This window comes from Procambarus clarkii, chromosome 76 (assembly GCF_040958095.1).
Source record: "Procambarus clarkii isolate CNS0578487 chromosome 76, FALCON_Pclarkii_2.0, whole genome shotgun sequence".
In the NCBI taxonomy this organism is placed as follows: Eukaryota; Metazoa; Arthropoda; class Malacostraca; order Decapoda; family Cambaridae; genus Procambarus; species Procambarus clarkii.
In genome coordinates, this window is record NC_091225.1 from 19,288,659 (window position 1) to 19,302,987 (window position 14,329).

The 14,329-nt window shown below is 42.4% G+C and overlaps 1 protein-coding gene and 1 long non-coding RNA gene across 3 annotated transcripts in view; one reads left to right on the top strand and one right to left on the bottom strand.

The window, feature by feature from the left end:
* LOC138357111 (uncharacterized) overlaps nt 1-14,329 on the top strand; it is a 192,827-nt gene that overhangs the window by 22,405 nt on the left and 156,093 nt on the right. Inside the window, exon 3 of the long non-coding RNA XR_011224818.1 lies at nt 1,107-1,140. This is a non-coding gene — a long non-coding RNA (uncharacterized lncRNA). The remainder of the gene's footprint in view (nt 1-1,106; nt 1,141-14,329) is intronic.
* LOC123771451 (uncharacterized) overlaps nt 10,177-14,329 on the bottom strand; it is a 58,151-nt gene continuing 53,998 nt past the window's right edge. For both annotated transcript variants that reach the window (XM_045763981.2, XM_045763980.2), the window contains exon 3: nt 10,177-12,672. In XM_045763981.2, coding sequence (XP_045619937.1) covers nt 11,723-12,672 — 950 coding nt within the window. In that variant the 3' untranslated portion in view covers nt 10,177-11,722. The remainder of the gene's footprint in view (nt 12,673-14,329) is intronic.

Here is a 14,329-nt window from a genome sequence, read left to right on the forward strand (position 1 = left end):
CACAACATCAATCGTATTGGAGATGGAAAAAGTAAGATTAGAATATAAATGTGGTTTTGGCCTATATAAGAAGCTGTTTGTAAGGAATAAGTTAGGTACGCCACAGTGTAGGGCAGAAGAGATGTCCATTCACCACTGGGTTATAAACCAATGGAACCGCCTACCTGCCGAAGCCGTAAAGGCCAAAGCCATTCCAGCAGTTCATAATCCGACTGGACAAAAAAAATTATCATGAAAAAACGGAAGGGGGTTTTTGCCTTTGCCAAGCCGCCGGCTTCCTGTCCTCATCAAGGCCGCTAGAGAGATCGGGGCCCGTCAGGTAAATTCAGGTAATGTTGTGTAGGCCTTTTGGGTAAAGGTGGGTTGGACTAACCAGTATTATCTATGTATTATTGATCGATAAAATATGATAGTTGTCTATTTAAACATTTTTGTCTTATTTTTTGTCTTATTTTTGTCTATTTTGTCTTATTTGTTGTCTTATTTTTGTCTATTTTGTCTTATTTTTTGTCTTATTTTTGTCTATTTTGTCTTATTTGTTGTCTTATTTTTGTCTATTTTGTCTTATTTGTTGTCTTATTTTTGTCTATTTTGTCTTATTTTTTGTCTTATTTTTGTCTATTTTGTCTTATTTTTTGTCTTATTTTTGTCTATTTTGTCTTATTTTTTGTCTTATTTTTGTCTATTTTGTCTTATTTTTTGTCTTATTTTTGTCTATTTTGTCTTATTTTTTGTCTTATTTTTGTCTATTTTGTCTTATTTTTTTTGTTAACTTCGTTTCTCTGTTTAACTTACATTGTTTATTGTACCGTATTAGCTTAATTTTGTTCATAGCTTGGATTACTCTTTTGGTCACTTGGATTACTCTTTTGGTCACTTGGATTACTCTTTTGGTCACTTGGATTACTCTTTTGGTCACTTGGATTACTCTTTTGGTCACTTGGATTACTCTTTTGGTCACTTGGATTACTCTTTTGTTCACTTGGATTACTCTTTTTGTTCACTTGGATTACTCTTTTTGTTCACTTGGATTACTCTTTTGTTTGGGTGAGTACCCCGTCAAAAATTACAACAGAAAACGTTAACATTTATTATTTTCTTTTCAGGTTCTTAAACTATCTCAGTATCACCAAAAAAAAGGTAAGTGATAATCTAATTAAAAGATAAAAGATACACTGTAAAACAGAAAGATAAACAGAGAGAGAGAGAGACACACACACACACACACACACACACACACACACACACACACACACACACACACACACACACACACACACACACACACAGGAGTTAGGGGGGACATGATCACCACATTCAAGATTCTGAAGGGAATTGATAGGGTAGATAAAGACAGTCTATTTAACACAAGGGGAACACGCACAAGAGGACACAGGAGGAAACTGAGTGCCCAAATGAGCCACAGAGATATTAGAAAGAACTTTTTTTAGTGTCAGAGTGGTGGACAAATAGAATGCATTAGGAAGAGATGTGGTGGAGGCTGACTCCATACACAGTTTCAAGTGTAGATATGATAGAGCCCAATAGGCTCAGGAACCTGTACACCTGTTGATTGACGGTTGAGAGGCGGGACCAAAGAGCCAGAGCTCAACCCCCGCAAACACAACTAGGTGAGTACAACTAGGTGAGTACAGGGGCGCCTGGTGGCTGAGTGGACAGCACTCTGGGTTCGTAGACCTAGGGACCGGGGATCGATCCCCCCGTCGATGGCGGAAACAAATGGGCAGAGTTTCTTTCACCTGATGCTCCTGTTTACCTAGAAGTAATAGTGTGTGTGTGTGTGTGTGTGTGTTAGAGAGAAATGTATATAGTAGATAAAATAGAGGAAAATAGATGGGTGTTAGACAACCAATGGTTAGAAAGGCGGAGACCAAGAGCTAACAGCTCGATCCAGCAAGCAGAGATAGTACACACACAATATATAAATCTTTGAGGGAAGCAATTATTTAGTTTTAAGGTAAAACTAGGGTAAATTTTAAGGTAAATTGTAAGGTCAAAAAATAATGACATTGTTAGTATTCTTTAATCTTGCAAACTTTAATGGATGTAAAGACTTCAGAATTATGTAGATATTGTATTGCACTGTAATGTTATCTCATAACTCTAAACAATCTACATAGCATTAATAACAGTTATAATTTTTACTCCATCTTATAATAACTTGTAATAATGTCACATAAGGGCTATGGATAAGAGGCTTATTTTTTGACATCATTCATCTATGCCAAAGGCTATAAGGCCTTGGCCAAATAGGAAAATATATATATTTGTCTACACCTTGTCTTCGCCTCAGTGCGGAACTCCAGAAGAAAATGTTAAGATTCAGTACAGCCTTAACATCAACACATTATAGTCTGTCAGTCACAAATGATCTCAATCTTATCACAGGACTCCCAAGGATACGTTTGTCTTGGTCTCAGGAGCTGAGATCTCACGATCTCAGCTTCATGAGAGGCTTCCACCTCTCATCTCACTCACACTTAAGACCTCAGCAGGTTGTCTAATCTCAGTACACAATGTTGGGAAGAACCAAGCAAGACCTATGTACACATTCTTCAAGTCCCTCCTCACAGTCTTGGAATGACTCTCAAAAGGTTTCACTTTATTCTAGAAAATAGGTGTCCTCGTAGGGCTGTTTGGAGCAGACTTTTCCCTTGATCTGAGTGTCATTTTCATGTCAGTACAGGAGTCTATAAGGTCATCTTCATGTCAGTACAGGAGTCTATAAGGTCACCTTCAGGTCAGTACAGGAGTCTATAAGGTCATTTTCATGTCAATACAGGAGTCTATAAGGTCATTTTCATGTCAGTACAGGAGTCTATAAGGTCACCTTCATGTCAGTACAGGAGTCTATAAGGTCATCTTCATGTCAGTACAGGAGTCTATAAGGTCATCTTCATGTCAGTACAGGAGTCTATAAGGTCACCTTCAGGTCAGTACAGGAGTCTATACAAGTCATCTTCACGTCAGTACAGGATCTATACAGGTCATCTTCATGTCAGTACAGGAGTCTATACAGGTCATCTTCATGTCAGTACAGGAGTCTATACAAGTCACCTTCACCTCAGTACAGGAGTCTATACAAGTCACCTTCACCTCAGTACAGGAGTCTATACAAGTCACCTTCACCTCAGTACAGGAGTCTATACAAGTCACCTTCACCTCAGTACAGGAGTCTATACAAGTCATCTTCATGTCAGTACAGGAGTCTATACAGGTCATCTTCCCGTCAATACAGTAGTCTACAGATCACCTTCACTCTAGAACATGAGTTTGTGTGTGTATGCGCATGTAATGCACACACACACAGGGGGGGGGGGAATCATGACAAGGAACAACAGAAGAGCCTCACAGAACACTCCTCTAGTGTCGTGCAACTGTACATTTAAGCGTGATTAAGTGATCACCAGCTGATCTCGGGGAACAGTAACTCGCAAGATTATTTACATATCAGGATACACAAAGGCGCAGGGTGTACGGACACTGAGACTGTGGAGATTGAGCACGGTAGAGTGACTGTTTGGTACTGGTACGTGCACGCTGAGGGACGCCGTGCACAGTAGAGTGACTGTTTGGTACTGGTACGTGCACGCTGAGGGACGCCGTGCACAGTAGAGTGACTGTTTGGTACTGGTACGTGCACAGTAGAGTGGCTGTTTGGTACTGGTACGTGCACGCTGAGGGACGCCGTGCACAGTAGAGTGACTGTTTGGTACTGGTACGTGCACAGTAGAGTGACTGTTTGTCCCTGCAACACTTCACGTCTGACTAAGCAGTGTATGTGTGTGTGTACGATTTCCCAGAAGTGCTACGTTTTACGTACAAGAAAATAACTGGGAAATATAAAAGACATAGACATACTATAGTTGGAATTGTTTACAAATGTTTGATGTATAATGGCTTGACAGCATTGTCGAGCATTTTAAAACTAGTGGCATTTGTGTGCTCTCAGCGTGACCAATTTTATGACGCATGCCACTACAAGCGTGAGATGGAATCTGTCGGATGCTGCTACCTCCCCCCCCCCCATCCCTACACATTGATCAAAAAATGGCTTTAGAATGCCGGCTATATAACCTGCATGTCGTATAGCCAGCACCAACTTCCAAGCGGGTCCAAAGAGCCAAAGCTCAACCCCCCCCCCCCCCCCGCAAGCAGGATGGGTAATCCTTCACCCGGACCAGAAATAGAGAATGAAACAGGTTGTAAACATGTATATTCATGGGGGGCGGGATTCGAAAAACTGCTTCGATAACTCTTCCGTATCTTGAGTCAAGACGCGCCACGAGGGGAGATAGAGGGCCGGTCGATTGGAATTCATTTCGAAATCATTCCGGGATGTCACAGGATGGGACGTCCCATGTTGTTGTTGTTGTTACAGATTTAGGTACTCAGAACGAAGTGTCCATGTAGCACAGGCTATGGTGAGCCCGTAACGACGTCCCATGTTACGATCTCGCTTAGTAGTTAACATCCCGTGTCATGTCCTCGCTTAGTAGTGACGTCTCTGGTCACGACGACTCAGAGGAGAGTCGCAGAGTAATAAACTCTATTATTTCAACTCGGTATTTACAGTTATCTCTGACTTGGACAGTAAAAATGTTGGAACATGTTTGCTTGTAGCTCTACCAAATCCAGTTTTCTGAACTAATCTAATTGTTCTGGGAATACCGGAACGCTTCCTATTTTCCTCCAGCGTATTGGTATTTAGCCACATAAAGTAAAATGTTGACAAATGTGTGCATATTACCAAACGGGGAGCCGGTAGCCCGAGCGGACAGCACACTAGGCTTGTGATCCTGTGGTCCCGGGTTCGATCCCGGGCGCCGGCGAGAAACAATGGGCAGAGTTTCTTTCACCCTATGCCCCTGTTACCTAGCAGTAAAATAGGTATCTGTCAGCTGTTACGGGCTGCTTCCTGGGGGTGGAGGCCTGGTCGAGGACCGGGCCGCGGGACACTAAAGCCCCGAAATCATCTCAAGATAACCTCAAGATATTTGTCTTGTATGTTAGTGAAACTTAAAATAATTGACGAGACTAATATAAGCATTGTATACAAATTTAAACAAATATTGTACTTTATTAACTAATTGTATTCATAAATGAACACTTGGTTGCATTCATGATTTTACATAATTTATGTTGAGAAAATCAGTAGGAGCCACAAAGAGGATTCGAACCTATGGTCTGGGGTACTCCAAAGCACACACCTTGGACTCGACGAATATTACCATCCAACAGCCATTTCAATATCCGAGTGTCTATCTAAAAAAACAAACGCCTTAAGTCGCGTCTTACATCTGGATCTTTGAAGCCCGTTCGTGCATATTGCTTTCCTAGATTCGTGACTTGGGACGTTATCACTTGTCGAAAACGCTGAGGCTTCGGGTGGCACTGGGAGGGTAAGTGGCACTGCTGTCTGGCACGGTCCTAGTTGCCTTCCCTTGTGTCTGTACGTAAGGACTCTTGAGACGAAGAAAAATGGGCTTTATGTGCAGGCGACGAGTCACAATAACGGGCTAAAGAATGTTGACCAGACCACACACTAGAAGGTGAAGGGACGACGACGTTTCGGTCCGTCCTGGACCATTCTCAAGTCGAAACGTCGTCGTCCCTTCACCTTCTAGTGTGTGGTCTGGTCATCAAAATGTGCTTTATGTTATGGTTTTGTGTGTGTGTGTGTGTGTGTGTGTGTGTGTGTGTGTGTGTGTGTGTGTGTGTGTGTGGTGTGTGTGTGTGTCAATGATGAATGTATATGCATCTATGTGCTGTTTGGTAAATACTAGTGCATTGACATCAGTAATTCCGTGAAGAAACAGATGGAGGGATCTCATTCACCAACCCGTTCTCGCAAATTTAATAAGTCAATATTGACTTATTAAATATGTGCATAGGTGACATACTTAACATAATAGATACCCTTAAAAAGATTCATAGAAAACACCGACCTTACCTAACCTACTTAGTATGTTAAGATAAGCATCTTATTGCTTCGTAATTACAATTATTACCTAACCTATAATAGGTATAGGTTAAGTAATAATTGTAATTACGAAGCAATAAGATACTTATCTTAAGATACTAACAAGGTTAGGTAAGGTCGGTGTTTTCTATGAATCTTTTTAAGGGTATCTATTATGTTTAGTATATCACCTATGCACGTAGTTAATAAGTCAATATTGACTTTACGAATTTGCGAGAACGGGTTGCATTCACACATGCGTTCTAAACATGCGAGGGAGAGAGAGAGAGAGAGCGAGAGTGGGAGCGGGTGCCAGGTGCCAAGTGAAGGCACATGTACATATAGTACAGTGTACTCACAAACATTACACATTCCCTCGTGGTGATCCACCAGCCTGTTTGAAGCAGCGTGCACAAGGGTGTGAGAGTGTATAAGCTAAGACATTAATCCAGAGATTTTCACATAACTTCCAACTCCTTCATTCATCCTAGAAAGACATTTTTCTTATAAAAAGCTGCTTGTCTAAATATGGACAGTGTTTGGGTGAGGCTTGCCTAAAGCCGCGGAGTAGGGACAAGCCTTAGTTCTGTTCCTCCCCTGGAAACACAAACCGAAACTGTCTCTATTTTCCGCTTGTTACAACTTGTAATAAAGTTGTTACATCTTGGTTTAACGTGTTTATGACGTATTAGAACGTTGTTACAACTTGCTATATTGGTTGTTATAACTGGTTAGGAGGTGTTAAAACTTGTTCGAACGTTGTACCAACGTCGTAGTTTCGGTGTGTGTTTGGCGGGTCGGTGGAATTTTTGACATGCATTTTGGAAAGGGGGGGGGGGGGGGGGGGGGGGGAGGCGCTTCCCGCGTCTCTCTTGTTTTGACATTGATGGCTTCTGTTATTTGTAGATTTCTTTGGCTCGCAGGCCCAGAAATCCATACATATATACACTAGGCTAATCCTATTCTATCGGGTTCATTGGTGTGAGTATATATCATATATACACACACACCATGTATGTGACTATATATATATATATATATATATATGACAAAGTCAGACCACGGAGGAAAAATGAAACAGGAATTTCCTTAAGTACTTTCGTATATTAAATACATCTTCAGAAGGTATTTAATATACGAAAGTACTTAAGGAAATTCCTGTTTCATTTTTCCTCCGTGGTCTGACTTTGTCACATTCTTAATCACGTGTTTATTTTCGTGATATACACACATATATATATATATATATATAATATTAGAATTCAAGAAGAGTTCGACATGTATTAACAAATGGGAGATTTGTTTCATTAAGAAAGACATAATTAATTAACGGTGTCTAATAGAAATTGAATGGTTGGATACTATCAAAAAGTGAGTTGAGATGCAACTGTCAAACAACCACCAACTCTGTAACTTACAGGAAGCACAACAAGTAGAATTACAAAAGAGGTGGAGCAACAAACATCCGGTTTACCGTCACACAATAGACAAATAATAACACAGTAGTAACCGTGACACCATTCCGTCTTAAGACATAGTATTAGAAAATAAGACACAGTGAGGTGCAGGAGGGGGGGGGTACTAATTATCAGCAGATCACACTAATTTATCAGCATTACGGGCAATTCATGCCCGTGCCACCTCTTTGGGTGGTTTAATCTCTATCAATCATCATCAATCATCAATCAGTCATTATCAGCACATCACACCAGTATACCCTGTATTTACTAATCATCCGCTTGAGTGATGATCGGCTATTGCCAACACAAATTAGTTGTGTTGCGGAGAATAGGTCACACTATCGTGTGAGAAACAACTTTATGAAATGTGTAGGAAAATGGGTGTTGACGTTTCGATTAGTCTAAGACACTTATCAAGTCACAACTTAATAATCCAGGAAGGCCGAAACGTCTTCGTTTTGTCTTATGCTGTCTTATGCACATTGGTATAAATAACGTATTATTATTATTATTATTATTATTATTATTATTATTATTATTATTATTATTATTATTATTATTATGAGTAATCACAGCAACGTGATATATCAGTGAGAAAATCCGTAGGGGCCGTGGGGAGGGTTCGAACCCATGCGGTGGATGTTCCCACACGCTAGAAGAATCTAGACAACTAGGCCACCACCATGTTGTGGCCTAGAGCGTGTGTCAGGGAAGACCCAGCACATAGGTTCGAATCCAAATCACAGCACCTACGGATTTTCTCATTATTAGTAGTAGTAGTAGCAGTAATTTATATATTTAGGCTAGTTATGATAATTCTGTTGAAGGGCAAATTTTCTCGACGAGCCAACATTCCATCGGTAGGCTATTAGCGGCGAATTTTATCATTCAGTTCGACGACTGAACACAGTGTTTGGAAGGAACAATTAAATATCTCTATGTACACCTAGAATATTTCTTGGTCAACGATAGTGACCAAAACTAGAGGTATCCTTGTCACCTTCCGCACGACGCCAAGTTAACACGGACGCGGAGATTCTAAGTCTTCAACGAGACTTAGAAGTTTCCTAAGAAAAAAGAGGAAATTTTGTTTCTCCAAGGAGTAAATATTTCAACGCAGCACGCATTGTCTTAATGTGAGTTATGCTCGAATTTCAACTCAGAAGTTGTCACGTGTCCCAATAAAGTGAACGAAGAGCTCAGAACGTGAAGGAATAGGAACGAAAAGCTGCGAGAACGTGAGTGAAGAGGAACGAGCCAGTCTTTACATTTACCAACAGCCATATACATCTGGTCAAGAAATTTTAAACAGGATATAGACCCTAGCTCGAGAGAGAGAGAGAGAGAGAGAGTCTCTCTCAGTGTTGGAGACTCCAGACAGGCCTGCCAGGAGCCAGATTCACGAAAGAACTTACGCAAGCACTTACGAACCTGAACATCTTTTCACAATCTTTGGCGGCTTTATTTCCAATTATTAAACAGTTAATGAGCTCCGAAGCACCAGGAGGCTATTCATAACAATAACAACAGTTGATTGGGAAGTTTTCATGTTTGTAAACTGTTTAATAAATGTAACCAAAGCCGTCAAAGATTGAGGAAAGATGTACACGTTCGTAAGTGCTTGCGTAAGTGCTTCCGTTAATCTGGCCCCTGGAGTCACCAACACGGTATTGTTGGTTTAGGACCTTCCTAATGAGCTATTTGGGTTAAACCACCTGGTTTGACATCGTCTAACAACCAAACGACGTGGTTGATCATAGGGGTCAATCCTGTGCTCTAAACATCAGATATACACATACACTTAGAGCTCTAGAATATATGGACGTCCAACGTCTGTTGAAGAGTTCCTTAAGATGATTTAAGGCCAGGATTTTAGACTCAAAGAGAGTTTTAAGAGTTTATGTAAACTTATAAGATCATTGTATATATAATTTCAAGAAAATATATTCATAGATTAATGAGTGTTGAGGTTAGGGTGTCTTCAATGTTCTATGGTCTTCGTCTGCTGTGATGCTAGAAGCTGAGTGCGATATTATGATAATTATTCTTCAATGTGGCTTCAGTCGACAGCTGGTGTACACACCAGTATGGGTCATTCAAGGGTAAACTCATTCGTAATAATGAATAATTACAATTATATGACCTTCAAGCATCGGTGATTCTCTGGTGATCGCACCCAACTACTTGAGCTGGATGGTAGAGCAACGGTCTCGCTTCATGCAAGTCGGCGTTCAATCCCAGACCGTCCAAGTGATTCTGGACCATTCCTTTCCCCCTAACCCCGTCCCAAATCCTTATCCTGACCCCTTGCAAATGCTATATAATCCTAATATCTTGGCGACTTCCCCTGATAATCCCTACCCCTGGTGATAGCAACATGGCATCTGGTGTGAGATGAGCTGATAATTAACTCACAAAACATGGACTCCTCCGGGAGTTTGTGAAGAACGGGAGAACAGCAGCAAGCCATCCGTTCCTGTGCAACCCGTTCTCGCAAATTCGTAAAGTCAATATTGACTTATTAACTACGTGCATAGGTGATATACTAAACATAATAGATACCCTTAAAAAGATTCATAGAAAACACCGACCTTACCTAACCTTGTTAGTATCTTAAGATAAGCATCTTATTGCTTCGTAATTACAATTATTACTTAACCTATACCTATTATAGGTTAGGTAATAATTGTAATTACGAAGCAATAAGATGCTTATCTTAACATACTAAGTAGGTTAGGTAAGGTCGGTGTTTTCTATGAAGCTTTTCAAGGGAAACTATTATGTTAAGTATGTCACCTATGCACATATTTAATAAGTCAATATTGACTTATTAAATTTGCGAGAACGGGTTGTCCTGTGAGCGCTGACTGCAGCTGAAGCACTAGCCTCAGGGAAGGGTGCAGGCGGGTGTGGGGATATCTGCGTCTATCATTCATATGTTATCACTCTTGAAAGATGCGGATCACGGGAGACATCTCCCGTCACGCAGGGTGCAGTCGCGCCTCCACAGATCTCCAGTATCAGCTCTTGATACTGGTAATGGCTCAAAAGGGCCACTACTTACGGGGCTATTCATGCCCGTGCCACCTTTTGGGTGGCTTAATCTTCGTCAGGTGAGGATGTAGTTGACAGGTGGATGTGATGACATCTGGCTGTTTGACGTGTAAATTAGGAAGTGTTTAAACAGCGTTCTTTTTCCTGTGACCGTATACAAAGGGGGGTTAATCTAACAGATGTGACGCCACACCTGTGAGTAAACACCTGCACTAAAGAGAATTTTAACGTTACGTTTTCCCGTTGAATTTGTATCTACTGAGATAATTAGCAGGATAATATATTATTTCTACAGTACTTTCAAACCCTACGCTACTTTTTTTAGGTAGATGAAATCTACTCGTTGGGCAATCTACTAACAGTGGTGCCCACAAGTTTAGAACCTATTTACAAAATAATTTTTACGTTAGTTTATTTATGTTTATGAACATGAAAGACCAACAAAAGTCGGTATTGGCTAACCGACCAGGGACGATGAGCGTGTATAGACGTCACTGCCTCGTCCTAGTGACAACAAGGCTGACTGTGACCCCTTGGGGGATGTCAAGGCTGCCGGTGACCCCTTGGGGGATGTCAAGGCTGCCGGTGACCCCTTGGGGGATGTCAAGGCTGCCGGTGACCCCTTGGGGGATGTCAAGGCTGACTGTGACCCCTTGGGGGATGTCAAGGCTGACTGTGACCCCCTTGGGGGATGTCAAGGCTGCCTGTGACCCCCTTGGGGGATGTCAAGGCTGACGGTGACCCCCTTGGGGGATGTCAAGACTGACGGTGACCCCTTGGGGGATGTCAAGGCTGACGGTGACCCCCTTGGGGGATGTCAAGGCTGACTGTGACCCCTTGGGGGATGTCAAGGCTGACGGTGACCCCCTTGGGGGATGTCAAGGCTGCCGGTGACCCCTTGGGGGATGTCAAGGCTGACGATGACCCCTTGGGGGATGTCAAGGCTGACGGTAATCCCCTTGGAGATGTCAAGGCTGACGGTAATCCCCTTGGAGATGTCAAGACTGACGGTAACCCCTTGGGGGATGTCAAGGCTGACTGTAACCACCTTGGGGGATGTCAAGGCTGCAATAAACTGCCGATATGTGCAGGCTAACCTTTGAGATGAGATAATCACTGTCAATAGAAAAGTTGCTAGCTAGCATTAACGTCATGAAGTGTCTTGGCGGGTCGTGGCCGTGGGTGTGTGACAAGTGAGGAGGGTTAAGATGGCGGTGAGTGCAGGTCAGAAGAGGTCTTCCGCTTGCGTGAGGGAGGCACCGAACAACACAGTTTCATATCTAGCCAGCTGATGCAGCAGGCTGGAGTTAGGGTGGACAGCAGACCGCGCGCCCTTGACGTAGTAGAAAGCGTCTTCCAGGGTACACTGTCGCTCCGCCATCAGGATGCCCATGACGACGGCGGCGGCGCGGGTGAGGCCCTGGTCACAGTGCACCAACACACACCCTCCGTAGGTGCGCGCCTCACCCACGAACGCCATGATAGTGGGCAGGGAAGAGAGGAGGTCCGTCCCACTAGTTGTTTCACCTTTTTCGCCACAATCTGGCTCTTCGGGTACGGGCACGACTAGATAGTTCATAGAGGGGAGGACACGAGGGGGAAGAGTCTCCGTCACATCCACAATATGCGTGACGCGTAGGGCCGTCAGCACGCGCGGGTCGGATGCCATCTCCGCATGGCCCAGGTACAAGAGCCCTGGGATAATCTGAGCAGGGTACCAAGGCATAGGCTCAGGTGTGGGAATACCGTCACCCCCCTCCAAGAGGTGGGGGCAGGTGGCTTCCAGCACCGTCCACCCACCCAATAGCACCAGGGGGTCCAACTTCTGACGACGGAGGTCATGGTAGAGTGTAGCGAGGGGGTCGGAGTCGCCAGGCTGGGGCCGGGCAGTGCGCGGTCGGTCATCGTATAGCACTATGGTGTTGACGAGATTTGGCGCGGGCGCGGTGTGCAGCGCACCGTGCCAGCGCGCGGTCGTCAGGCGTCGTCGCGTGAAGGCTCGAGGCGCGCGACAGTCCACGACCAGTAGGTACTGCGGGTTGGCTGAGTAGGGGGCGTAGAAGCCATCCGTCAGTAGGTTGTGGAGGGCGGCCGGCGTCAAGCAGCTGGGGGGCGCCAACCCCCAGTCAAGGGGCTCAGGGGCTCGTCGTACAGCTCGCTCTGCTGCCCACGATTCTGAAAGAAGAATATAATTTAATAAAAATTAAAATCACTAAACAAAGGAAATACTCGAACCTCAGAGCTGTACTCTTAAGCCAGAATCCAATAATAATAATAATAATAATGAATAAAAACCCACACTTGTGTATTTGTGAAATTTATGTAAAGAATTTATACCAATGAGTGTAAAAGTACTCACCTTATAAAGGGTGAGTACGGCTTTTATAACCTTTCATAAGTAAGTTCATCAATCAAACACTAACTCTTTCTCAAAATGCTGTGTGTATTTACGTCTGTGGGAACGTATTTATCTTGCTCATTTGTTCATAATATTTAAATTGTAGCTATCCACGGCACTAATATATATGTACTGTACATACCTATCAAACTTTGTACAAAATGTGAATTAAAACCTACAATGCACGTTAGTAAAAATAAAATCATTGAGTCACCCTTTCAGAAGCGTGTTGCCGTTCTCTCTGAAAATATTATTCGTTTTCTTTACATTGAGCCAAACATGGGCGAATGGCCGACTAATATATTTTTCCTCTGCTTTAATATTAACTGTAGCGTCCTTTATTTATTTATTGTATATATAGCATTCAAGGAAATGCTGTTTATTCTGACTGATGTTATTGGTTATCTTTTAATGTTGATATAATTGTTATCTAATAATGTTATCTAATTGTTGATAACAATTGCGTTCATGCGTAATAGCTTAGTATTTAATGAGTTGTGTTTTTCATGTCTGTTTAATTTCGCGTAGTACTGAAAATGAAGAAATATTTTATATTATTTTTTAACTAATGTCGATTTGAGCACTAAATTACGAGTTTAACAAACTTATTACATAGTTGACTTTGAGAAGAGATTGAGAGATACATTTTGACATGCAAACAAGTATTGATTTTATTGATTGATTGATTGATTGATTGATTTATTTATTTATTTATTTATTTATTTATTTACGTTCTTATATTCTTGTAAAGCCGCTAACAAGTCTAGCGTATCCAGTTTCAGTGTTTTAATGAAGGTATCTCCATTATTACGGGTCCCTGTGGTTTAGTCGGATTCGTCCTCGACTCATAATCCAGAATTCCGGGTTCGGTTCCCGGGCGGGGGGGGGGGGGTGGGGGGAAATGATTGGGTGCATTTCCGATCACCTAATGCCGCTGTTCACCTAGAAGTATATAGGTATCCAGGAGTTAGTTAGCTTGTTTGTGGGGTTGTATCCTGTGGGGGGGGGGGGGGGAGGAAGCTAAATATAAGCCTAACGTGAATGAATACACTCTGGCTTCCTGTCCCCCCGATACAATGAATTATTATTATTATTATTATATGAGCTTGAAGCTAGTGTGAGCTTCAGCCTATAATTTAATTGATGCATAATCCTAAGCCTGAAATGTGATAATTAAGGTATAATTTCTCGTGTCCTTTCTTCAGGCTGAATCCAAAAGTCCCTTTTTCAGACGGCAGCCAATTATTGAATTCGATCGTTTCATTCACTTGGAGTTGCGGAGACTCGAACCCAGGCCTCAAAATTACGTGACTTGTTTTGCCAACCATGCTATGGATGCTCATGATAAGGAAGGTGACTAGAATATTTTTTTTAGTTTTTTTTTTTCACGTGGCATGAGTAGTTTACTTGCTATTGTGAGTTGTGAGGATTTAC